This window comes from Hemicordylus capensis, chromosome 10 (genome assembly GCF_027244095.1).
Source record: "Hemicordylus capensis ecotype Gifberg chromosome 10, rHemCap1.1.pri, whole genome shotgun sequence".
Lineage (NCBI taxonomy): Eukaryota > Metazoa > Chordata > Lepidosauria > Squamata > Cordylidae > Hemicordylus > Hemicordylus capensis.
This window is the reverse complement of record NC_069666.1, coordinates 7,688,675-7,716,298: the sequence shown is the minus strand read 5'-3', so window position 1 is coordinate 7,716,298 and position 27,624 is coordinate 7,688,675. Positions and strand designations below refer to the sequence as shown.

Here is a 27,624-nt window from a genome sequence, read left to right as displayed (position 1 = left end):
CTTGATCCTCCTGGGGAGTTGCCAGATTGCCACCCAATAATACCACTGAGCAAGTCCCTGCTGTCCAAACTTTGTGCATAGATCGGCCCTCTTCATTGATCACTGTTGGGTTTAGAGCAGCAATGTTAGCTTAGCTACCATGAAGTCTTAATAATAATGATAATGATAGATGAATAAAGTGAAATAAAAAAAGGTGTTGACCAGAGTGGTCTTTCTGGATAACAGTCCTTATCATTAACTCTAAAAGTTGATTCCTGATAGATTGGCCCTCGGCCATGGTTCAGTGCAGCATAGAATACTGCAGCCTTGCTATTTATTTATTTGCTACATTTATATCCCACTCTTCCTCCAAGGAGCCCAGAGTGGTGTACATGGTTATCTTTATCTTCCTCATAACCCCGTGAGGAAGGTTAGGCTGAGGGAGAAGTGGCTGGCCCAGGGTCACTCATTGTGTTCCATGGCTGAATGGGGATTTGAACCCAAGCCTCCCAGGTGCTAGTCCAACACTCTAACCACTACACCACACTGACTCCCTGCTGAAACTACACTGCTGAAGCTAGGCATGTCTTGGGCAGGCCAGAATCTGGATGAGAAGCCCCCTGTGGTGAGAAGAAAGGCAGAATATAAATGTGATAAAATAAACAACCCCCCCCTTCTTCTCTAGTACCTAAACAGTGTGACCTTTTAAAAATATTTGACGGAAGGAAAGAGTAGCGGTTAGAAACCAATATGAACCTATTCCAGGTTTATTCCTTTAGTTATTTTTCGGTAATTATCTGTATGTCACTATCTCTCTGTTCTGTTCTAGTTTTGACCTTTGTTTTGTGAAGCTACTTTATTTTTCCCTTTATTCCCTCCCCCCTTCTCTCTCTTCTGTTTTGTTTTCCTTTGTCCCCCACCCCACCCCACCCTCCTCCCCGCTTTAGGTTTCAGAGAAATTATGTTGAATCCAATAACCCTTCCTGGACATTCTAATCCTCTTAACCATCATGGCATTTATGTTGAGGATGTCAGTGTTTATTTCAGCAAAGGACGTCATGGCTTTTAAAACACACACACAAACAACAGTGGAAAACAAAAACAAAAACAAAACAGACGAAAGACAAAAAAAAATTAAATTGAAAACCTCCTTGAAAGGTTCTGATGTCGAGTTTGTTGGCTGTGCCCTGTGAGAGCTGGGGGACGCAGTGGGAGAGTGCGGTCTGTGTACGGATCAAAGCCACCGCCTTGTGGGAATGGACCCCAGTCTGCACCATGCTGTTAAGACCAAGGGTGTTTTTTCCCCCCTTCCTGGTCACCAGATCACAGGGTTGTTCTTTTCCTCTTTTGGTCACTGTATTCCTTTCCTCTGTTGGTCACGGCGTTCCTGCAAGGCACAACAAGGGCAAAGCAGAGCAACAAGAGTTTTTGGTTGTGGTTTTTTTTTTTAATTTTAAAAAAGAACCTTCACGGAGTCATCTTAATGGTTGCACTTTGCTTTCGAAAGAGCCAAAACTGACCGATCCAGCAACTTTCGCTGTGACCCTCCCCACCTTGAGTTCTCCTTGTGACATCACAACGTTCTGTTAAGGCAGTCCAGCCATCCATCGCTTACAGTGGCCAGGCCATAGAAGATGCCCTTAAGCAAGAGAAGATGGGGCGTTCAGAAGACGTTTTAACAGAGCCAAGACCCTTGGTAAGAACAAAGGCAGCCCCCTCTGCCCCACGTCTGCCCCCCTACCCCCTCTGCCTAGTCCTGAGAGCAACAAAGGGGAAAGTTGCACTACTCTTCTCAGAGGAAAAGAGATCTGTGGCTTTGTTTTGAAATACAAATGTCCTAGGAGGATTTTCTGTTTGTGTGTGCGCGTGTGTTTTGTGTGTTAGAGCCGCTCTTCAGCTATCTCAGTGTTCCATTTTTGTACACCGGCCTCTTCCCTGCTGCTTGTATAATGGCTTTATCTGGGGTCCGGAGGTGCGGGAGGGAGGCGGGTTGCTTCTGGCCATCACACCTGGAGAGACAATGAGTGATTGCAGGTCAGTGGTACGTCAACAGGTCTAGGGCCGAAAGAGAAGCACAGAAGGCATCTGCGAGTTTATTCACCGGATATCTGCAAGCTGTCAGTCTCTTCTGCCTTCCCAGCTCCTCCTTCCGCCACCATCACCTCCCATTTCTTTCTCACCAAGTTAGAGATGTATTATAATTCAGTCATGCACACCGAACGATTGGCTCAAGGCATACAAACCAAGTCAGGGGGAGCTCTGAATAAGCATTCTATTCCTTATTCTCTGGCACAAACACAAATATTGATTCTGGTCTTTTCCAAAAGCTCTCCAATGGAAAAAGGCAACCTTGATCTCTACCCTCAAGAGATGGTTTTTCTTTTCTGGCGAGAACTTGCAGTTTGGAATGGCCAATATCAGATAATGTTCTTTCTCCCACCCCACCCCTTTAGATTCCGAGTCAAATATGCTTTGCTTACATAAAACCATTAGCTGGGGCAGGAGGGTTGTTTTTAACGAGAGCCTAGAGCCTATTTGTAGGTTTCTGACAGGGTGCAGGGGGAAATAAGAGATCCTTTACCAACTCCACCACTGATGGGGCCATCAACATCATGCGATGTTCCCGTCATATTAAGCAATTTTCAAAATGCCCCTTTCTGTTTCGTTTCTTCATCTTAAGGGATGCAAAGAGAATTCCAAAGTGCCAGAACTGAGCAGAACATTAAGAATGGGACATTCTACTGGAATTAGGAGTGTCCCCCATTGGGGATGGGGCTGTAGCTTGGCAGTAGAGCATCTGCTTTGCATTCAGGAGGTCCCAGTGTTCTGATCCCTGGAATCTCCAGGTAGGGCTGGGAGAGACTCCTGCCTGAAACCTTGGAGAGCTGCTGCCAGTCAGTGTAGACAGTCCTGGACAAGATGCACCATTTGTCTGACCCAGTATAAGACAGCTTCTGATGTTTCCTATGTCATTTCATGAAGCTTTCAGGAAACTGTAAGACTCTTCTCCGGTCAAATTCCTGCAAATGATACTTCTAGGAGCCATCCGTCACTTTATCTCTTCTGTTGCCAGTACACTCAGACAATCAATTGGAACTGCCGTAAAAATGCAAAAAAGTAAAGACCAGCCACTCTAATGAAAACGTCAATTTACACATGAGATTGCCTCCAATGCCTCAAGATCGGAGGGGCTGATTCATTTGGGATTCAGTGAGAACTGAAAACCAAAATGGTGAACCTAAGTGTAATTTTGAGAGGCTCTTTGTCAAAATAGGTTATGCTGGGAAAGTGGGTGTGAATGGGACAGCTTGGGTCACAGTCACATGACCATTCGTCTTCTGGGTCACAGTCACATGGCCGTCGGTCTTGCTTATTTTCAACCAGAGCCACGGTAGGACTGCCTGCCCTTTCTTGCCAGTATTGACACTTGGTACAATGCACGGAATTGCCATACAGTTTCCCCCACTGTGAGCAGCTTAAGCCATCATTCCCCAAACTTTGACAGCTGGGGAATTTTTAAATCCTGAATTGAAACTGGAAGCACACTTCACTCTTATACCCAACAGTTTCTTCTAGAGTGTGTATGGATAAGAACCACACACACACACACACACACAGAGGAACCCATTCTCTCTCCTGTGTATGGGATCACTGTTCCGGGTGTGCCTTCCTGAATGGATGGCAGCAATTTAGAGTTGCCAGATCTCAGATTTTCAGCCTGGGACTCGAGTTTTGGAGGGCTGTGTTTGGCCAACTGGGTGAATGGCCCAGTCTCCAGTCACCCATCACTTCCTTTCTATTCATGCTTCAGTGTGTTCAGCTGGCACACCAATCTACCTCCTCCTATGGATCAAAAAGGAGGTGAAGATGCGGATTTGGTTTTGTCAATCTAAAGTTGGCAACCATGTGACATCAATAGTTCACATCTTGTGACATCATTAGGCCCCACCTTATGATATCACCCAGGCCCTGACACTTGAATACAGTTGTCCCTTGCCAACTGTGAGGGTTCCGTTCCTGGAAAACCTTGCAGTTGGTGAATTCACACTTGACAAGGAATTAAAACAAATGGAAAACAGGGAGTTAGGGGAATTTTGGTCACAACCCCCACTCCCCCCAAAACAGTTAAAAATAGGAAAAAAATCTTGAAACACCCCCCCAATCACCCCCTGATCCCCAGAAATTACCTGAACCTCCCCAAATCACCCCTTTGACCCACAGGAATGACCCTCTGATCCCCGGAAATAACCCCAAATTTCCGAAAAATCTTGCTAAACTGTGGTTACCAGGTTGTGGTTGGTGAGACCTACCACAATTTTCCAGTAGTGGATACTCCAATTGGTACTCAAATTGGCGAGGGAAGACTGTATCAGGTTGGGAGCTGCCTCTGACCCAATAAACCTAGGAGAACTACAGAGCAGTAATTCACGCAAACCTCACATTGGTCCAGTTCAGATGTACAAGTTAACTGGAGTTAAGCATGGCCGAGGTTTCAGTTCTTAACGCCAAATCGTGCCACAGACATTCACCAAACTGTGGCCAGCCAAACACCAGTTGAAGGAGCGGGGAGGCCCTCTCTGCTGCCTGGCCGCCGAGGCATGTTCCCGCCGCCTCTATGATTGGAGTTTGGAATAGGGATGAAACTGTGGTTATAGCAGAGTCAGCATTCGGGCATAACGCTTCAGCAGCAAAACCTTCAGCTGTCAGCAGCAAAACTGAGAGATAACCGAAGGTTCCCATTGGAGTTTGGTGAGGCAAACCAAAGTTAGCTTTTGATCCAAAACCACAGGTTCGAGTGTCTTGGTGTACTGCAGTTACAGCCTCGGCCAGCTCTGTGGTTATCTTGTATGTCTGAACTCAGCCATTCAGTCGCCTCCGAGGGGGTGGGGTGGGGGACAGTTAATTCTGCAGTGTGTTTGCATCAAAATATATGGAATGATCCGACTGCATGCAGAGCTGAGAGATGGCCAGCTTCCTGTTCTCACTGGAAGCTGATTGGAAGGGCAGAACCATGGATCATACAGAGTTGTAGAAGTCAGCCTCATCTGTGTGTGGGTACATTGGGCTTACAGGAGCTTGAACCATCCATTTTGTAATTGTGGCACACTAGCAGTTCTCTCGCAGCACACAGGTTGGGGCTGACGGTTTTAAGCCATTGAAAAGTCTCCGGTGGTTCCTTAGTGCGGAAAAGGAAAGCAAGCCAGGCCTTGGGCATTTGCAATTGGTGGCTTTAAGTAGTGAGTCTTACGGATTTTTTTTTTATTGTTTCCAATTTTAATTATTGTAAATCATTACCTCATTTTTCCCACCAAGAAGACTCCTCCATCCCTGACCATTATTTCCTCTCGCCATGTCTGTCATCTTGTGCTATGGAAATGGGAGCATCCCTTTCACAGAGACTCCAGGGGTCTTTGATGTCTAGTTTCTTAATAAACACTTTATTTTCTAATTAAACGGCTGCACTGGGTCTCTTCTTTTGAAGGCAAAACTCAATAAAAAAAACCAACAATGTCTCCTTTACTTTTTTCTTGTTCTGAAATGCTAACGCCAGGTGCTGCCTGCAGTCTTTAGAGAGGGATGAAGTTCTCTGCCGGTGGGTGGAAAGAGCCCAACTCAGCCTTTGGGTAGATTCACACATGCATGCATACACTAATAGGGATATTCACAGGATTATCAAAATGAAGGCTGGAGCATGCAGCCCAGGTTGAGTGGCTTGAGAATCCACGGAAATCCTTCCAACTTAGCTCACTCAAATGTGGGTAGCCTACAAGCTTCTCCATCTTTTTCTTTAATGAGGTAGGAGGGAAAGAGAGCTCCTGCACTTTGATATTTTTGATTGTGTGTCAGCATTTCCCTTCTTCAGCAGGTCCCAGCAGCCGGCCACCGTATTTGTAATAGAGAGTTGCAACTACAGGGGCTGCTAGCACTACATGTGCCACTCTGAGCAGCACTCTCTATGATCCTTTCCTCAAAATGGCTGCCCACCTCCTGCCCGCTTCTGGTCAATCAGAGGATGGCTGATGCTGTAATGAGGATCTCCAGCTGGCACAATGCATTCTGGGATAGCTCTTTCAATTATCAAAGGACCCAGTTCCCAGATTCTAAAATGGAGATCACAGCTGCATTACGTGTGTGTGTGTGTGTGTGTGTGTGTGTGTGTGTGTTGGTCTAGCAGAGGCATACCTGGTGGGAGCTCTTCTCCTCCCAGACAAGACCCAGATACTCACGTGAAATGTCTTCCTATGTGATGACTTAACACCTAATGACTAGCTAGCTGAATGGGAGAGCTGATTCCATTCTTGCATTTGACTTGATGTGAGGATATACTATTATCAAGAAGAGCAAAGTAGAACTGTAATGAATTGCCAGCAAATGTAGGTCATACTGTTAAACGAAGAAAGCTAATTTACAAAACTAGAAGAAGCTAATATGTGGAGAGAGCTCACAAAGTTGCAAGCGAGTGTATCTGACGATTCTTTCAGAGATTATCCTTGTTCCAGGCAAAAGGGGCCCTCTGGAGGTAATATTGTGGTGTCGTCAAAGATGGTGTGGATGCATACAACGTTCTACTTTGTATGTCCTCTCATGTGGCTACCTCTTGAACCACTTCTCTTTCTTCAGCAACAGCAATTAACACATCATCTGTAGCATAAATTTTACATAAGCTGTTTCCTAATTTGGGTGGCTTCCGGTTAGAAGGTTATAAGAATGGTGGGAATTTAATGTTTGGGGTAAGTTTCCCTATTGACCTATTGACCCGTCCTCATAGTCTAGGTTGACTAGCAGGGCTACAGGTATGTGGTTCTCATCCATTCTGTTTCCAGATCCCTTTGTCTACCCCTTGATCTGTCAGGTTCTTCCTAGCTCTTCCTCTGATTCCACCAGTGCTGAATTTTCATGTGATTTAATATTTGGTGTGAAAAATTGGTTTTCAGGGAGAGGGGGAAAAATCCTAGAAATATCCTCTACCTTAATGGCATTATGCATTTTTGGCATATGTTCACAGCCTTCATAGGTTTCTGCTTCAGTGTCCTTTTTATGACTTTTTTCTTATTTGTTGTGTGATCCAGACCAATCAGTGATTATGGGTGTACACAGACCAATTGGTGCAGTTTGGTCCAAGTTTGGTTCAAATCCAGACCGCACCACACCAAAGCAATTGGTTTGGTGAAACTGATTGGTTGGGCTGGTCAGTTTGATGGATCGTTTCGAACCGGTTTGCGATCAAACTATTCAAATCGGTCTTGTTCACGGCAGTCCTGTTCATGAGCGAACTGGTTCTGCACACCCCTATCAGTGATTGCATGCTGAACTTTGTGATATCGTGAGCCTCCTAGTTAGGTCTGGCTATATGACAATATCACTAATGGCAAATGAAGCTCTCAAGTTTGTGTGGTGGCAGGGGTGGATTCTATTCTGTTGATCAGGTCACTAGGTGAATCCCTTTTGCTTTGCTGTGCTTCAAATAGCAGTGATAGATCTGTAGCTCTGTGGTGGAGCATCTGCTTTGCATGCAGGAGGTCCCATGTTCACTGTCTGGCATTGCAAGGTAGGGCTGGGAAAGCCGCCTGCCTGAAATCCTGGAGAGCTGCTGCCAGTCAGTGTAGATGATACTAAGCTAGATGGAGCAATCGTCTGACTCAGTATAAGGCTGCTTCCTATGTTCCTATGATGATGGGGACTGCTAGTTTCATAGTCTACCAGTGATGGCAAGGAAGACTTGTGTATTCATGGCACATAGTTATGCATAACTAGTTGCAGAACAGGGCAGATGAAGGAAAACAGTGTCATGTGTCTGGATGACATCCAAATACACATCCTCACAACATTTAGTGCCAGCTAGTCAAGAATGTAAGACTAGAGCAGGATGAGAGCGCATTGGTCGTGCTGCCTCCTCAGTGTCCCCTTTCCTCATCCACCCTCTGCGAAGAGTTTCACACACTTTCACAAGGTGGGGAAATAGCCAGTAACTGGGTAGTTGTTTTGCAGTGGCAGATGCTGAGAAAATACCCTTCCCCTGTTTCAGCACAACACTGTTGATGACATTGCCATAATGGGAAAGCGAAATTATCTCCAAGAAATGCTTTCAAAATTGTGCTTTGCGATTTAATCTTGACTACATTGTGTCCTTCTTCCACCACTTCTGCAGCGAAATCCAAAATGGCGCACCTGCCCTCTCCATCTCCCGCAAAGTCCTACATACTTTGGGGCAGTTTACAAGAAGCACCAAGCAGGTTTAAAACAGAAATTAAAACATGAAAACACTTTAAAACCACAATGCTGGTTAAAAGCTAGGGCAGATAAATGTGTCTCACTTTTGTCCATTCGAAAGCAGGAGGCAAGGGAGGCTGGAGTTCCCCACAAGCTTTCCACAGCCCTAGACAATCCTAAGCCACGAGAGCTTCAGCAACTGCCGTGGAGTGTATCCTCCTTTTGTTTTGATCCTCCCTTTTGGTGCAGTCTGCCGATGCTCCAGGTTAAGCTCCAGCATTAGAAGGGGATAAAGAGTACTAGATACAATGGCAAGGCTTTAAGCACAGGCTTGAAGGAGCTGGGGGGCAGTGTGTGAAAGAGAAATCAATACAGAGAGGGAAGCTTCCTCTCTTGTTCAACCGTTGGGACATTTGCAGCCATGGCTTACATAATCAGCAGAGGTGCCCTCCTTCTCTTGGTATTTACCAACGTCTCAAGGCAGTAATCAATTGGTGAAGACGTTTAACGAGCCGCCAGAAGAATGAACACAGATACTTGGAAGGGGGAATGCAATGCATCACCTGCTGGTTGGTTGAGAGAAATTCCATGGAGGTGTGTGAAGGAGGGTGACGCTTCCATAAGGACCTTCTGCGGAACATTCAGATATAACAGGCCTGCTGGACCAGGCCCAAGAAGGCCCATCTAGTCCAGCATCCTGTTTCACACAGTGGCCCACCAGATGCCTTCAAGCCCACAGGCGGGGGTTAGGTCCCCCCCCCCGCTATTGCTCCCCTGCAAGTGGTACTCAGAGGCATCCTGACTCTGAAGCTGGAGGTGGCCTATAGCCCTCCGGCTAGTAGCCATTGACAGACCTGCCCCAGCCTACCATCTGAAGCGGAGCAGTCAAGAGAGAATGAGGTAGTGGTGTGCAGGCAGTGTGCAGAAGTCGTGGAAGGAGCAGTCTCACTTCTTCCGTTTTCAAGTGGAGAATCACTATTTTTCCCCCTGTGGAAAAAGCTCTGTGGAAAAAAAAAAAAGTAGAACAGCAGGAAGCCAACTGGAATGGAATAGAACTATTTGCCTTGATGTGTTAGGCAGGTTTTGTTTGAAAGTTTAAAATGCACTGGTTATTGTTATTTTTTTTTAAAGCATGGTTGGACATTATTATTTCTCTTTAAGCTTTCCTTGAAAATTTGCAGCTGTAACTTAGGATGGGGCTGTAGCTCTGTGGTAGAGCATCTGCTTTGCATGCAGAAGCTCCCCGGCTCAATCCCCAGCATCTCCAGGCAGGTCTGAGAAAAAATCCTGCCTGGAAGAGCTGCTGCCAGTCAGAGTAAACAATACTGAGTTTGATGGACCAAGGGTCTGACTCAGTAGACAGCAGTTTTCTCTGCCCCTTTCCTTGAGAGGATGCCTGAAATTCATTTCAAATCCCCCCCCCCTTTTTCCCCCCCGAGATATTGGCAAGAGGTAGCTTCTCAGGCTGTGAGAGTAGGAGAGAGGTCAAAGATTTACAGGGCTGGGTGAAAATGGCAGGTTGTATTTGCCTGACAGCCAGCTAATGAACTGTAGTACCTCGTTTTGGCCAGTGACATGACTGGTGCCTAAATCCTCTCCCTCTTTGTGTCACCTGCCATATGGGCACAGAACGTTTGGGGTGTTTGTGGGTGGAGATCCAGTTTTGTGGCAGTGAGCCCGAATGGTCGCCTTTGCTAAACACCGTTCACCTTGGTTTGCATTTGGATGAGTGAATACATGTGAGCTCTGTCTGTTGTATGAGATATCCCCCTTAGGAGATGGAGCCAAAACTCAGTGGTAGATCATATGCTTTGCATGCAGAAGGTCCCAGGTTCAATCCCTGGCAGCATTTCCAGGCAGGGCAGGGAAAGACCCCTCCCTGAAACCTTGGAAAGCTGCTGCCAGTCAGTGTAGACAGTGATGAGCTAAGTGGACCAATGGTCTGACTCAGTATAAGGCAGCTTCCTATGTGTCAGAGGTTGGCTGCCAGGGTTATCGGCTTGAGACCCCAGCACTTTGCAAAGGGGAGTTGCCATGAGCCCAGCAGCTGTGTGTGGGTCCTCAGAAGCAGCCATGCATTGACAAGCAATGGTGGTCTTTTTATAACTTCCTGCTCCATTTCAGAACACAGAGTCGATCCTAAATGAATTTTGAAGGGGCTGTTGTTAAATCAGCTTAGAGACCCATCGGCAGCCCCAGGCTTGTAAATTCACAATTTGTGAGCCATATTTTGTGACTTTGCAATAATTAATAACTCCCCAAGCCATTATTTTAATATTTAACTAACTAGCGGCGTACCTCATGGCTGTCAGCCCTGCAATACTTAAATATTGAAATAATGGATGGCAAATAGGGAATTATACATTTGCAAATGACGGCCAGCGAATGACGAGGCAAGGAAGCGCTCTTGCAAAAAATTCCAAAGTTGATTTTGTGTGCTGTGTGTGAGTTTGGGATCAGCAGTGAATTGGAGGCTTGTTTGGGGTATTAATTTTGGATTTAATGCCAGTGCTAGGGCTTAAGCCACAGACTGCTCAGGGCACGCTTCCAAATGTGGTCAAGTGAGGAATTCATTTAACAGGTCAAGGAACAATCCAGGGTCAAACTCCAAGATTTGTTCTTTATTCCCCTGGGTGGGGAAATGGTAGGGAAAGGGAAGGACATCGGGGCTGGTGTGGGTGGGCTCCATTTTGTCTTTGCTCATGTGAGAATCCCTATGGATCAGTGCAAGACTTTTAAAAAAACAACATTCAGGTTGCACAAATGGCATGTGAGTTTAATGTGCATAGAGCACACTGCTACAACACACACCGGAGCATTTTGCTTGTCTGCTCGCAAGGTTGCCTAGAGTCCCATTCCATGACATTGAGAAGTCCACATAAGGGCTATTCACACCACAATTATTTGGGTTTAAAAAGCACCCTACCCAGCTTTGGGAGCTGCACACACTTCATGTTTTGGTCATGTGTGAGCTAACTGGTAGGAGGAGGGGGAGTGATCGTGTGTGAGAGAGGAGCTGGGGAGGGCGGCTTTTCCTCCTACCTTCTTAAAATCCTGGGTATGAGATCTGGGTAGGATAGCACTGCCTTACCCAGTTCTTCTGCTAACTGAGCAAAGAGGCAGCTTTTTAAAGTGGTGATTCTCTTTTTTGAGCAGGAGGAGAGCAACTGTCCCCAGCACAGCATCCCTCCAGTGGCTGTTGCTGGTGTCTCTCATTGTTTCCTTTTTTAGATTTCAAGCCCTTTGGGGACAAGGAGCCCTTCCTTCCGTCCTTCCTTTCCTTCTCTGTAAACTGCTTTGGGAACTTTTGTTGAAAAGTGGTGTATAAATATTTGCCGTATCTGTATTCTTCTCCCACACATCTTCACTCCCCCTGCCTAGTTCTTTGCTCACCCATGATCAACAACTGGGAGTGTGAGACAGCTCCTGAAGCTGGGTAGGATGCTTGCCCTACCCGATTAGCAGTTGTGTGAACAGCTCTGTAGAGTGGGGAGAAAATCTTCAGAATTGGGTATGTGACAGCAGGAGTTCAGAAGGGTATTATATTCCTTGGTGGCAGCTCCCAGTTGTAGCAGTGGGGTCAGTGGGGAACGTCTTTGACAGGGGGAGGAGGAATGGGTCTTCTTGACCAGGGTCTGGGTTCTAGAGCCACCTGGATGACCACCCTTGTCTTTTCTCATTGTTATCAGTCACTTTTCACATCACCTTATAACACACTGTTTGCATGGCTTAAATTTTTGAACTGCACCAATGTTCTGCACATTGCTTTTTTTAAAAACTGTACATTATGTGTCTGGTTGCACATTTAAAAAGCCATGAATAGGTGTTCTTCCGCAGAATGTGACAAAAGGGATGAGGCTTGATTCTTGGAATCATCGGGTTTTTCACTCTGAGTGGGGCTAACACAAGAGATCTGGCTAAAGGATGAATGCTTGTAGGCGATGTAGAACAACATCCGGCGATCACTATCCCTGATTGTCAGTCTCATAGAGCTGCTACTGTTATTGCATAAATTATTCAAGGAATTGTTAGTTACAAGCAAAAGTCCAAGCTATAATGTCAACCAGAGAAGCAAGACCATTACTACTGCTAGTTGGAAATGTAGTAGAACACGATAGCATCTGGTATGAACCCCATGATATTTTGATTTTGTGTCTGGACACATGAGGACATCACAATTCTTGACTAGTTTTAAAAGGAAAGAGGATTCAGATGGATGCAGAGGTGCCACAGTCTACCAAGAGATCCATTACACGTGTGTCCCTCTGCTTGCATCCTTACCATTCAAGAGACGCAGATATGCTTTTGCGTCTTCCTGCTGTTCTCGGACATGATCTGGGAAATAGCCATGGTGGATGGAGCCACTGCAGCCCTAATTACATTATTCTTGTTACTGCTGATAAATAATGAATACGTTTATCCAGAAACTGCATTACATTTTCCTTGCAACATGGCAAGAGAATAACTGAGAAAGGTGAGAGAAGGAAGGCTCTGGGACTTTGTCCTTCATACGTACAAAGTTGATCTAAGCTACAAGTAATGTTTGGGGTGTTGGCTCACACATGGAAGGAAAGTAGAATAAAATCTTGATCTGAAAGGTACTACCAGACTCTTCACCTGAAAAACGAAACCACTGGTCTTCAGAAACAGTGTGGGGACTCTTCAACAGCTATGTAGTCTGTAGTTTTCAAGTCCCCTCCGTAGCTCTGTAGTTCCTTCAAAGATGATCAGATGTTCCTTAATGAAACACACAATATTGGCAGACTTCTATAAAGTAGATTGTGTTCACCACTGCGATAATCTTCTCTATACCAGAAGGCTCATTCTCATGATCCTAACCAGGGTAGGAGTAGTGCCCACCTAGGGTAGGACAGCTTTGCGCACTCCTGATCGATGGTCATATGAACTCAAAGATCAAGGTAGGAGGAGGGGAGTGATTGTAGAAAATTGATAGAGAGGAGGAGAAAGTTGATAGAGGGTAATTTTTCTCTTCTCGCAGAACACCAGAACCAGGGGTCATCCCATGAAACTTATGGCCGAGAAATTTAGGACCAACAAGAGGGAGTACTTTTTCACACAATGTATCATCAGCCTATGGAATTCTCTCTACCACAATATATGGTGACAGCCAACAGCCTGGATGGCTTTAAGAGGGGCTTAGATAAATTGATGGAGGACAGGTCTCTTGATGGCTACTAGTCTGAGGGCCAACTCCAGCCTCAGAGGCAGAATGCCTCTGAATACCAGTTGCAGGGGAGTAGCAATAGGAGAGAGAACACACCCTCCACTCTTGCCTGTGGGCTTCTTGGATGCATCTGGTGGGCCACTGTGTGAAACAGGATGCTGGACTAGATAGGCCTTGGGCCTATCCAGCTGGGCTGCTCTTATGTTCTGATGTTCTTATCGTGTGGGAGGCAGGAGCTGAGTAGGACCATTTTGCAGACATCCTCAATAAAATGCCACGGACAGAATGTGGGTTGAGTGTGCCCATCCTACCCAGCATCTGGCCTCACACAATCCCTGTTCCCTCCTCTTCCCATGATCTTTGCAAACACATGACTGCCAATCAGGAGTGTACACAGCTCGCCTACCCTGGCACTCCCCCCAACCCTGGTTAGGATCATGAAAACAAGCCTAAGTTGTGTCCATCTTCCCCTCAGTCTGTTGCCAAGGGGGAATGTTGCCACACATTCTAAGGCATACAGTCTGTTCATGTGGGGCAACAGCAAGGCATAACAGGCCTGGCCACCACCCCACATGTCCCAAGAATGTGTCCCCAAATTGTCTCTAAACTGCAAAGATTCCATGGAAGAATCCACAGGGGTACTTGGCAGAGAAATCAGTGTGGGGGAAAGCTTCATCCAAGCAGGTATTTTGGAAACCACCAGTCTAAGCTTTCACCAGCCGAGTCACCACACCAGGGCATATTTCACAGCACCACCCAAGCCCCAAATGAGTGTTGCCTTGTGAATCCTACAAGATGTTCCCTCTTCCATCAGTTTACTGCATGCCTCGCTACTGCTCATGGCCAGATTGTATGTCCGGCTTCAGTACCAGTAAAATCCCCTCGCTTTCTGGCTGGAGAACCCATACCTGCTGTTTCATAAATGCTGGGCACAGCTGGGGAAAGCTGGGATGTGCCACATCCTTCATCAGGATGCAGGTAAGTTGTGCATCTACCTATCAGTGAGTGGCTTGCATTCAGTGTGCCCAACAAGGCAAGGCCATCGTGGTTTCTGGAGCGTTAAAATTTCAGGAGCTGGAAATGACAAGATGCCTATTTGAGGTAAGAAGAGCAAAAGATGCATAAACTGCAGTGCGTACAAAGCTCATGTTTCCAGTTAGGAGTTCAGAAGGAGGACAAATAAGACTGAGCTTGGTGGGTCTTTCCATTTCAAGAGAATTGAGTGAATCAGCCTTAATAGGTTGCTCAATCATTCTTCAGAAAAATCTAGCAGTAGTAAAAGATGCATTATTCCGTGTCTTATCTAATTTGGCCCTAAGATGGCTTAAGAGTCCAGCTAAAAAACTGTCCTGTGTGAATGAGCAACCCACATTTTTGCAGGCATGTCATATGGACATAGTCAACAAAGAGCCAAGATGGGCTGTGGTTTCTTTTTGAGTGTGCACCTCATGGCAAACATAGGTTTGCTGCCACGTATTATGCATGCAAAAAACCATCGGTAATGGAATCAGAATTCCTGGACACTGATTCTGATTCCGTTACCAACATATGTTTGCACATTTCAGACATAATCTAGAATATTTAAGGATTTATATGTACTAAATGAATAATAAATTGTGTAAAATAAAAATAAAAGAATGGCCTTATAGTAGGAGATGTTCTCTTGCCAGTGGGTATATAGAGTATTAATCTGAAAATTGGTTTAGGGCTGCAATAATTGAGAAAGTGGTAGCATGCTTGATTCCGTTACCCTTGGAATTGGTCAGAACGGTTTTGCAAGGGCCACATGGTACACCTGGGAAAGTTATGTGGGTACAACCCTGATGTTGTAGATACCAACCAACACTCTAGGCCTCACAGTAAGCTCTGATGTAATTTGATCAGCATGACCAATATGGAGAGGAGGGGAGGGCACATCGTCAAGATGGACAGCTAGCTTATTTCCTTTGCCACAGTCAGATGGAGAGAGCTGGAATCTTGAGCAGCAATCTTTCCTGTCTTTGATCTCAGGACGGCAGCTCTGACTGACAAATAGTCCAAAATGTCAGAAAATAAATGTTAGCGCCTCAGGGGGTCGTACCCCATGGGACATGCCGACCTAGGCCGAAGGAGAAGCAAGGTAGTGAAAGCCGCTCTGTGGGAGCCTGCCACATTCTCCGATAAAAAATTCTGACTTAGCTCATGATGGGTTTTTTTTTTTTTTTTTTAGAGAGAGAGAGAGAGAGAGATAAAAAATAAAAAGGGAGCCCATGAATCATTTATAGCCCCAAAAGATGAAACCAGACGTCAGAGCCGGAGAGAAAGCTGAGGGTCTGAGGCAGGGAACATTCCATTATTTATGGCGCTGGATTTTGAACTGGAAGAACCTTTTCCTCACACCCTTAACCTTTTCCGCTCGCAAGCCTTCTCTCGCTCTCGTTTCTCAGATAATGTGTTCTGATGTGCTGTCCGTTTCCTGCAGATAATTGTAAAAACAAAAAAGAGAGAGTAGGAGCTCTTCAGCCGCTTCTCTTTGCCTGAAGCGTGTTCACTGGCAGTTGGCCCGAGACCAGGCAATTGCGTTCCCTTTGCAAAGTTTGTGTGACAGTCGGGGAGAAGGAACTAACATGGCTGTGGTGGCTTTAAAATGAGAATTGCATGGGTTGTGAGGGGGTCTGTGTGTAGATCTCTCCAGGGCTGTGTCAAACCACTAAGAAAAGACCAGATGTGTGTGTGTGTGTGTGTGTGTGTGTGTGTGTGTGTGTGTGTGTGTGTACATAAGAACAGCCCTTCAGGATCAGGCCCAAGACCCATCTAGTCCAGCATCCTGTGTCCCACAGTGAGTGACCCACCAGATGGCTCTGGCATGCCAAAAGGCAAGAGATGAAGGCATGCCTCCTCTCCTGCTGTTGTTCTCCTGTAAAGCGGTATTCAGAGGCATCTTACTACTACAAACATTTATATACCGCTTTTCAATAGAAGTCCCCAAAGCGGTTTACATAAATATAAATAAATAAAATGGCTCCCTGTCCCCAAAGGGCTCACAATCTAAAAAGAAATATCAGGCAGACACCAACAGCAGCCACTGGAGGGACGCTGTGCTGGGGTTGGATAGGGCCAGTTGCTCTCCCGCTGCCAAATATAAGATAATCCCCACTTTAAAAGGGGTCTCTTTGGCCCTGGTCTCAGGCCAACTGCAGGGGAGTCCTGCCTTTGGAGTTGGAGGTAACCTACAGCCATCGGGATTAGTAGCTGTTAGACAAATTCATGGAGGATAAGTCTAAGCCCTTCTTCAAGCCATCCAAGCTGGTGGCCATCACCCCATCCCATGGCAGAAGGCTCCATAGATCAGTTATACGCCATGTGGAAAAGTCCTTCCTTTTGTTGGTCTTAAATTTCCTGGCAATCAATGTCATGGGATGACCCCTGGTTCTAGAGATGTGTGAGAGGGAGAAAGACTGTTTTTCTATCCACTTTTTTCACACCGTGCATATCTGCATAAACCTCTATCTTAGTTGCCTTTTTAAAAAACTGGGGAACACCTTTGCCATGATTCAAGAAGTCGCTGAACCTGATGGAAACCCAACTTGTCCTGGAGCATCTGTATTTGCATGAGAGACCAGGCCTGATTTGTGCAAATCTCTTTCTCCAGGGTTCATCAACATCTGGATATAATTACAGGGTTTAGGGTTCAGGCCCCAGTCAGTTTGGAAACAAAATAGCTACTCCCTACCTCAGCCTCTACAGATAAGAATGATGGTACCCCTTTCCTTATGGCTGTACAGAAGCAAAGGATATGCGACCACCACCCTGGCCAAGAAATGTTGCCTATTGAAACTCTTGGTTTCTCTTGAAGGTCCTCAGATGTTTTGCCTACTGTGGAACCTCCAGATATGCTTTGAATGTTGTTCTAGGAGAAATCCAGTTGCAACCTAGAGACAGTCTGATCTTCTTTGAGATGCTTTTTTTCCTGGACTGATTGAAACTCAGTTTCACTTATAATTCCCCATCCCCAGTAGTCTGAAAAGGCATTATCTAAGGAAGAGGTTTCAAGGAGAGCCAAGAATATTGTCCAAATGCATTGAATGGGATGGATAGAATAATTCTCTGAAATGTTCTCTTCAGTTCTAATGAATGCACTGGCAAATATTCTTCCCAAGTCTTCCATGAAGTTCATTTATTGAGATGGTTTGAAAGGAAATAGTATCAACACAGCTGGTTAACATAAGAACAGCCCTGCTGGGTCAGGCCCAAGGAAGCCCATCCAGTCCAGCATCCTGTTTCACACAGTGGCCCACCAGATGCCGCTGGAAGCCATAGGCAGGAGTTGAAGGCATGCCTCTCTCCTGCTGTTACTCCTGCTGTTGAATCTTCTAGGAGTCTTCTTCCCTGGCCAAGTGCAGCAGGGAATACTGTAGAGGATTCTTGACACTTGTAGTATCATGCAGGTGCAAAATCCATCCAGCATAACCCTATATATTTATGCTCTCCATTGGGAGCAGGTCACTACTCCATTTCTCCTGCCTAGCAACAGCACTTCATATTTGGAAGAAAGATTTCCTAATCCATTGTCAAGTTTGGGTAGGTTTGCAATGAAGGTCTTATGGGAACTATCCCCTTTATCTTACTAATAGCTAACTTCAGCATTTATTGTTAAAGTGTTTTATTAGTACCCCACTTTTCAACTAGGACAAGCTTCCAAAGCAGCATCCAGTTTGAATACTCATACAATTGGTACAATATATTAGGTGTGTGGGGTGGTTTTTTTTGGGGGGGGGTGTTTGTGAGAGCCTAGAGAGGGAGCAGAAGGAACCCTGAGAGTTGGTTGACATTAAAGATGTTAGCCCACAAGCTTTTTATCTTTCAAACCACATATTTCTGCTGCCTGCTGTTTCATCTCTGAAGACATTGATTTCTTTTTCCTTTTCCTGCAAAATGGCTGGAGCTCAGTTCAGATCTGCAAGGAGATGAGTGATGAGTGGCAGAGGGCTTCCCGAGCTTACTTTGGATTTGATTTTAGGAGAACATTTGGAGACAACTCTGACAGGAGGGGAAGCAAGACTTTCCTTCCCTTCCCTGCTGGATTTTATCGCTGGATTTTTGCCATGATGGCTATTTGGAACCTGCATGTAAAGGGAAACAGAATGTGGACTCGATGAACCTTTAGCCAGATCTAGTTGGGCTCACTGTATCTCCTTTCTGAAAACCAGAAAGGAGGGTTGGAACTTATTATTATTAAGAGTTAACATACTGCTTCCAACAAAAAAGTGGTTTACTCAGCAAAGGGAAATACAAGGTTCCCTGCCCCAAAGAGCTTGCAGTCTAAAAAGGAACATGAGCAGGAGATCTGCAACAGCCATTGGGAGGGATGCTATGTTGGGATAAATCATGATGGTTGACTTCCCCCTGCTAAATATAACAGAGCCACCGCTTGAAAAGGTGTCTCTTTGCTCAGTTACTGGGGGAATCCTGTCTTTCGACTTGGAGGTAATCTATAGCCATCAGGATTAGTAAAGTGTGCCGTTGAGTTGATGTCGACTCCTGGCGAACCCAGGGCCCTGTGGTTGTCTTTGGTAGACTACAGGAGGGGTTGACCATTGCCTCCTCCCATTAAGTCTGAGACGATGCTTTTCAGCATCTTCCTATATCGCTACTGCCCGATATAAGTGGGAAACATATTATGTAATTATGCGCAATGTGGAAAAGTCCTTCCTTTCATCGGTCTTAAATTTCCTGGCAATTAATTTCATGGGCCCAGTTATCAGTGGTACTGATATTGCTTAAGGTGATGTGGCTTATGGTGATATTGCCAGATGAACTGTGCCTCCTCTTGAGTGCAGCTCTGGGACAGATTTCGATGGGGCGATACCATTTATCCTTCCTTTCAGCAGCAGCATTGCTGGCACGGAAGGAAAAACAGAAAACAAGATGGCCTTTGAGTACATGCAGACTAATCGTGTCACGTTCTATCTATTGCTTATTAAGAGGTTTAACAAGCCTGGCTAATTACAATGTACTCAAGGATTTTTCAGCTTATGAAAACTGGCCTTGTTTGTTTGTGTCAATGGTTTTAGCATATTAACACTCTAATTAAGTAAGTGTGTGTGTGTGTGTCTGTGTGTGTAGGCACTCACAGCTTAACATACAAAGAGGATGCTAGGGAGGATGATTTTTTCACCAGTGGCTCGTGTCAAAGGCTCGTGTCAGGGAAGGACCATAGCTCAGTGGAAGAGCAGCTGCTTTGCATGCAGAAGGTCCCACATTCAATCCCTGGCACCACCAGGCAGGGCTGGGAGAGACTCATCGGAATTTCTGGATAGCCAGAGCCAGTTGGGGCAGACAGTACTGAGCTAGATGGACCAATGGTCTGACTTTTTATGAGGGCAGCATCCTGTGTAAACTATCCGGTGCCATTACTGATAGTGTGGAGGTGTCTTTCTGTTTGCTTCCATGCATGGTGTCCCATCACCCTCACCGAACTGGAACCGAATTACCTATGCTGAGCAATATGGCAGCCAAGGGATCCTTAGTCATGCAGACATGACTGGTGTGTGTGTGTGTGTACCCGGCGCGGTCCGTCCGCTCTCCTCCGGGGGGGGGGGCGGCTTCTTTAAGGTAAGCAGAGCCGGTGCTCCGTGCTGCCCAGCAGCCCCCATGGCGGGGAATCGCCTTCGCCACTCACCTGGCCGCTGGCTCTGTGGGAACCAGAAGAGTGGTGGAGGCGATTCCCCACCACGGGGGCTGCTGGGCGGCACAGAGCACCAGCTCCATTTACCTTTAAGAAGCCGCCTGCCGCCCGCCCCCCCCCAAGGAGAGCTGACGAGCCGTACCGAGACAGACAATCTCCTGTTCATTTATGTCACATGGATCCTCAACACAGCAGTGTTAACTAGAAGAAAAACCTTGCAGGTAGTATTAATCTGATGGACTTCTCTTCCTCTGATGACTGCTCTTGTTTTGTACTAGCACAGGAGTAGGCAACCCCGACTCTCCAGGTGTTGTTGAACTGCAACTAAGCTGGGGATGATGGGAGTTTATTTATCCATCTAATCTATCTATCTATCTATCTATCTATCTATCTATCTATCTATCTATCTATCTACCTATCTAACATGTTTCTTTGCCACCCGAAACGTGGGTCTCCGAGCGGTTTACAATAAAAATCATTTAAACTTTAAAATCACTGACATTAAAATAATTTAAAACCCAACATTAAAAATATTTCTAAAACTATAAATCTAATCAAAAGCCTGGGTGAACAAATATGTCTCCAGTGCCTTTTTAAAAGTGACCAGAGATGGGGAGCGCATTATTTCAATGGGGAGCGCATTCCAAAGCCCAGAGGTAGTGTAGGGGTTGCCTACTCCTGTGCTAGGAGGTTACCCACACAGGCCACACCCAGAGAGAGCCCAGAGAGATGGGATAATATTGTACTATATAGGAAAGTTCTTCTAGGAACATAGGAAGCTGCCATATACTGAGTTGGTCCATTGGTCTATCTAGCTCAGTCTTGTCTTCACAGACTGGCAGCGGCCTCTCCAAGGTCTCAGGCAGGAGTCTCTCTCAGCCCTATATTGGTGATGCCAGGGAGGGAACTTGGAACCTTCTGCTCTTCCAAGAGCAGCTCCATCCCCTGAGGTTAGGGGCAGCTCGTGAACTCACCTCCGGGGGGTGGGGGACAGCTGGCGGCTTCTTTAACTGTAAACGGAGCCGATGCTCCATGCTGCCCAGCAGCCGCCACGGCGGGGAATCACCTCCGCCACTGACCTGACTCCCACAGAGGCGATTCCCCGCCACGGGGGCTGCTGGGCGGCACAGAACACCAGCTCCGTTTACAGCTAAAGAAGCCACCCACTGCCACCCCTGGAGGTGAGTTCATGAGCCGCCCCTGCCTGAGGGGGATATCTTCCAGTGCTCACATGTGGTCTCCCTTTCATACCCAACCAGGGCAGACCCTGCTTAGCTAAGGGGACAATTCATGCTGGCTACCACAAGACCAGCTCTCCTGAATGTGTACAAAGGGCTTTTCCTCACCACCAAACAATTGCAGTCTGTCTCCATATCCTTGAGGGTATGAGATTCCTTCCAGGGCATATGACAGGCTAGAAGTTATCCCAGTGGCTGAGCCTTTGAGGGCTAAACATTATCCAAGTGCTCTGTGCCTGGCCACATCTCCCGATGTTTGCCTGGTGCACTGGTCATTGCGTTTCATGCAGCAGGGTCACATTAAAATCTAACACAAAAGGGATGGACACGTTTCCCCTGTTCCCTTCCTCTGTCCTTCCATGAGGATGCTCTGCCCTGCTTTTGACTCATGAATTCCACTTTTGACTTTGAGAATTTTCAATATTTAATTTCTGGAACTGGAGCATACACAGCTTGACACAACATTAGTTTCCTTTGGTTCATTGGTGGCACTTTGCTGATGTGTGTGTGTGCACTCAGGAGAAAGACGACAGCTCAGTGGAAGAGCATCTCCTTTGGGTTGGTTCTGCTGACTGATGTAATGTGAGCTCTGCAGGAAGCCCAGATTGCTGAAGTGCATGCCCTTCCACAGAACAGGTTGTCTGAACTCAGGAAAATTACATAGGAAACACAAGAAGCTACCTTCTACGGAGTCAGACCATTGGTCCATCTAGCTCAGTCATGTATTTACCAGAATTGAAGGTGACTCTGAATTTAAGAAGATCCCCTTAAAAAGTAGTGGTTAAATTCAGGTTTAACCTGGGACCCATTGAACCTGGGACCTTTTAGTTAGTTAGTTATTCGATTTCTATACCTCCCTTCCAAAAATGGCTCAGGGTGGTTTACACAGAGAAATAATAAATAAAAATAAGATAGAACCCTGTCCCCAAAGGTCTCACAATCTAAAAGAAACACAAGACAGACACCAGCAACAGTCACTGGAGGCACTGTGCTGGGGTTCGATAGGGTCAGTTACTCTCCCCCTGCTAAATAAAGAGAATCACCACGTCAAAAGGTGCTTCTTTGCCAAGTTAGCAGGGGTGATGCCAAGCGGGTGCTCTACCACCAAGTTATGGCCCAATCCCAATTGTCACTGCACCAAGCATCAAGCCCACATCAGTAATCCTCGATCTGAAGTAGGCTTGGCGTAATGTGGGCTTTTTGTGGGTTTGGTGCAGTGCCAGTTGGGGTTCTGGGAATTTTTCTGAGAGAGATTCCTGCCTGCAGCCTTGGAGAACCTGCTGCCAGTCTGTGTATACAATACTGAGCTAGATAAACCAATGGTCTGACTCAGTACATGGCAGCTTCCTACGTTCCTGTGCTACTACAAATTTTTTTATCCCTCTTTCCCAAAATGGTTTACATAGATAAATGGAAATAAACAAACAAAGATGGCTCCCTGTCCCCAAAGGGCTCACAATCTGAAAATAAACATAAGATAGACACCAGCCACTGAGAATCACCACGTCAAACCAACCACTGGAGGAATGCTGGGCTGGGGGATGGATAGGGCCAGTTGCTCTCCCCCTGCTCAATAAAGAAAATCACCACTTTAAAAAGGCGCCTCTTTGCTCAGTTAGCAGGGGAAACTAGGCCTCCGTCCGCGTCCCCCTAGAGCCAGCAAGCTTAACATCTGTTTCAGATCATTATCAGAAAGGAAATGGTGAGGCGTGCACACCTGGACAAGCAAAGCCCGGAGAAGAGCTGACTGGACTGAGACTCGGGGAGTTGATGCTGGTATCCTGGGAGAATCCAGTGCTGCCGCCCATACAGCCAGTTCATGAACAGAGAGCCTATTTAGATTGTCAACATGCATTTGACAAGTCTTCACATTGGAGATGAATAGCCAAGCTTAAGAATTCTGGAGCAGGATTTGAAAAATGTAAAGTCGAGGGGAGGCCAGGCTGGAGAGACAACTGCAAGACAGCGGTTGATAACAATGGAGTCTTGGCTGGAAATCTGGTAACTTGGAGGAGGTCAGAAATATGAGGCCTCCTGGGTGTTTTTAAAAGACCTCCGTTGTTCACAGTCTCTGCATTAATGTTTTTCACAGAAAATAACCAGCGGTTCAAGGCTGAACTCACCCCTAAGGTTCGTCTAATCGCCAGCAATGACTGATGGCAGTCTCAAAATCTCTACGGAGAGACTAAGAATAGACACGTTTGGGGCGGGGGTTAGGGAATAGGGGAAGAAATTGCAATAATAATGGTTTCAGTGAATTAGGGGAGAACAGAAGAAAGGAAGCTGATTCAATATTCTTAAGAAGCTTTCAATGAATAGATACATACAATCGGATCTGTCATAACTTAATTGTTGCGATCTCATAATAACCTAGTAATTTGAAACATCCATCCAATTACCACAAAGTGAAAGAAAGAGATGGTGGAATTCTTAGCAGCAGCACCTTAAACTTCAGGATCAGTGCTACATAAGCACAATCAATAAACTGGTTAGTGTAGCGCTCTGGTTGTCTTGCTCACTATATTCAGGCAACTTTTAACATGAAGATTGCTATCTGCCTAAGCTATCTAAACTAATCTATCTATCACTGAAGGGCTGCATTCTAGTGTTCAACTACCTAATGGTCTTGTGATAGCAAGCATGAATTGTCCCCTTTGCTAAGCAGGGTCTGCCCTTGTTTGTATTTGAATGGGAGTCTAGATGTCTGAGCACTGTAAGATTTTTCCCCTTAGGGGATGGGGCCGCTCTGGGAAGAGCAGAAAGTTCCAAATTCCCTCCCTGGCAGCATCTCCAAGATAGGGCTGAGAGAGAGATTCCTGCCTGCAACCTTGGAGAAGCCGCTGCTGGTCTGTGTGGACAATACTGAGCTAGATGGACCAATGGTCAGGCTCAGTATATGGCAGGTTCCTATATTCCCATGACAGTCTCATAGTAATGGGGAGATTGGCTATTATCTTAAAACACATGCAGGCAAATTCTCAGAGATTCTAGTAGGATGTTCCAGTTTCCTACCTGGAAATAAGGTTTAGGAATAATTGCTTCAAAGAAGAGGCAAGCATTAGAAGTCCCCAAAACCAGCCAGAGGAGAATTCCTGCTTTGCCCTCCACCTGTCTAGCCAGCATACAGATTGTGAATAAATTTAACATCCACCATTTTCTCTCCTGGACTATGCAAGGAAAGCATTGCTCCTCAGTGGATTCTGGACAAACAGAAGCACCACTCAAAATAGAAGCTTTGACTCCTGGGGAGCAGGTTAAATTGAATTTTAAAAAGTTGTAAGCTGCTTAGAGGGCTTCATAAAGCAGGATATACATCTAATATATACATAAAAGGAGGGTCAACGTGACACAGATGCCAAACATCAAATTCCAATGGCAAGAGAGTAAAAGATAATTAAAATAGATCTACTGGAACATCTAAACTCCACAGAATCCAGGAGCAAGTAGTCAATATAAAAGGTGCAGCCTATAATTTTCTTGCAGCAGCTGCAATAGTAACTTCTCATTATTGGAAAAGCATAAAAACATCGTATTAGAATATAGGGCGCTTGGGAAGCTGTTTCTGTGATGAAACTCATAAATTCATTGCGATTAAGGGAATAGCCAGGTAAAATATTAGTCAAGGTAATTGATAGCATTTAATAGAGCTTTGGAATGCAAAAGAGAGAATACTATTGCTAATTTTCTCTATTGTGCATGATAAATCAACAGGTGGAGGAAATGAGCACTTCTAAGATTGACAGTGGTTGTTCTCTGGGCTGGCTTAGCACAAACTTTACCTTCCCATACTAAGGTGTCTTTTCATTATGCAACATAGGAACATAGGAAGCTGCCATATACTGAGTCAGACCAACATTGGTCTGTGTAGCTCAGTATTGTCTTCACAGACTGGCAGCAGCTTCTCCAAGGTTGCCTCTTCTGAGAGCAGCTCCATCCCCTGAGGGGAATATCTTACAGTGCTCACACTTCTAGTCTCCCATTCATATGCAACCAGGGAAGACCCTGCTTAGCTAAGGGTACAAGTCATGCTTGCTACACCAAGACCAGCTCTCAGAGAGAGAGAGAGAGAGAGAGAGAGAGAGAGAGAGAGAGAGAGAGAGATATGAAAAAAATTAGAGGGACCACTGGTTGCAAAACTGTACTTTTGCCCTGCTAACTGGGCAAAGAGACACCAGTTTGGCTGTAGATGGAAGTTTCCAACATTAGCTTTGTTCATGATTGTTATTAGGGAAGCAACAGCATCATGCCGTCATGTGTGAGTTAAGAACCAGGTTGAAGGCAGGGAGTTTGCTTATGTTTAGGAAGAGCAGGCCCTCCTCGGACTCTTTCCCCAGCTTCAGAATGAGGTAAGAGGGGAAACTCTCCTGTCCAGCTGCGGCTGAGCACACAAGGGAGAGGAGAGGGCTAGAACTGGATATTAGCCCTATGGAACCTCTGTTTTCAGAAATACACTCAGCCTCTAAATAGCAGTGGCTAGAAATATTTTATTGGTCATTGGAGGACACATGATGGCTGACTATATGGACCTTTAATCTCATCCAGCAAGGCTCTTATTTTTAAGTGATCTATTTTTTGAAAGTCGTAAAGAACAACAAATATGTATATACCGCTTTTCAACAAACGTTTGCAAAGTGCTTTACATAGAGAAATAATTAATAAATAAGATGACCCCCTGTCTCTAAAGGGTTCACAATCTAAAAAGAAACATAAGCTAGGCACCAGCACCAGCCACAGGAGGGATGCTGTGCTGGGGGATGGATAGGGCCAGTTACTCCCCCCTTGCTCAATAAAGAGAATCACCATGTTAAAAAGGTGCCTCTTTGCCCATATAGCTTGCAATCAGTGGTCCCTCTAATTTTTTTCATCTCTGTGCAGAATGAGATTTGTTCTGGGCGGCAGTATCAAGGCAGTGTGTGCACACACGCATTCAGAGTCAGGCCTTCCTGATTCAGCCTGAGCGGGATCTAAAATTAACTGAGCAGACATCAGAAAACTTGTGAGCATGTGTACATGCACACATGTTAGAGGGAACAGTGCTTGCAACTTCACCTGTGATCTGACCGTGATGAACATGCCATTTATGTGGTAGGCTGTGCACAGGTCAAAATATCAGAACTGGTCAGATGCCATCTGATTTCAGAGTTTATTGTATTGCTCCATCAATACAAATGGCAGCTTAGATCATATTGGGACGATGCATCATCCCATAGGAAATAATAGTTCATAGGTAATAATGGGAAATCACACACACACACACACATTGTACAAAAGGACTATATAATGGCACCTTCTTTGACCTCAGTTTCTATCCTTAGAATGTATTTCATTCAGTCACAATATTCTAGGAAATGCCCTTTGCCAAGACCGTGATCTGTGATCACTTAATAATACAAAACTACATGCCCACTTAGGAGCATTGGAGGCTGCCTTATACTGAGTCAAATCATTGGTCCATCTAGTTCAGTATTGTCAACACTGACTGGCAGTGGCTCTCCAAGATTACAGGCAGGAGTCTTCCCAGCCCTATCTGGAGATGCTGCCAGTGATTGAACCTGGGACCTTCTGCATGCAAGCATGCCGATGCTCTACCACTAAGCTAGGGCCCCATCCCCTAAGGGGAATATTTTACATTGCTCACATTTAGTCACCAGTGTTCCCTCTAACAGGGATTCCCACATGTTGTTGACTACAACTCCCAGCATCTCCAGCTGCAGTGGCCTTTGGCTGGGGATCCTGGGAGTCGTAGTCAACAACATTTGGGAATCCCTGTTAGAAGGAACGCTGCCCCCTACCAGAAGACCCAGCTCTCTTCCCCAGCTCTCATTTGAGGGTCCTGTATTGTGAGGATAAAGCTGAAGGACCCAGTTGCCTTTCTCACAGATATTCCTGCATGGAATGTCACCTTGGTGGTCTCTTCTTCAGCTTTCAGAACCATTGACCAAGCTTGTAGGATGATGAATAGGAGATAAACAGCAGACAGACCGGATAAGATTAGCAAACATTGGCCTCCGACCTTCCTGGCTGTGAAGCCAAGCTTCAGTGCTTCCCCATCATTCCAAACATTGCAAGCAGGCAAACAGTTTGTGTAAACTGAATTCGAGAGGATGCTAGGGTGCTGGCAAGGTTCTGATGGGTTCATTTCAGTGTTGCTCCAGTAAGCGCCTGGGCCAGGGCTGTGGACTGCCATTCCTGGATGGAGGTCTAGGGGGTTATTTTATTTTATTTTATTTTATTTTGAAAATGTATACATAACATAACATATACATTGTCCCTATTAGGGATGAGTTGTTCATATGTGCAAGTTGGCATTTATAAGTTGGAGACTTCATTAATATAATACATTT

General features: G+C 45.7%; 1 protein-coding gene across 9 annotated transcripts in view; it reads left to right on the top strand.

The window, feature by feature from the left end:
- NTRK3 (neurotrophic receptor tyrosine kinase 3) overlaps positions 1-27,624 on the top strand; it is a 364,980-nt gene that overhangs the window by 267,287 nt on the left and 70,069 nt on the right. For 2 of the 9 annotated variants that reach the window (XM_053272600.1, XM_053272599.1), the window contains one exon: positions 927-5,433. The exons of the other annotated variants lie outside the window; for them this stretch is intronic. In XM_053272600.1, coding sequence (XP_053128575.1) covers positions 927-1,048 — 122 coding nt within the window. In that variant the 3' untranslated portion in view covers positions 1,049-5,433. Of the gene's footprint in view, positions 1-926; positions 5,434-27,624 lie in introns of those variants that run through there. 9 annotated transcript variants of the gene reach the window in all.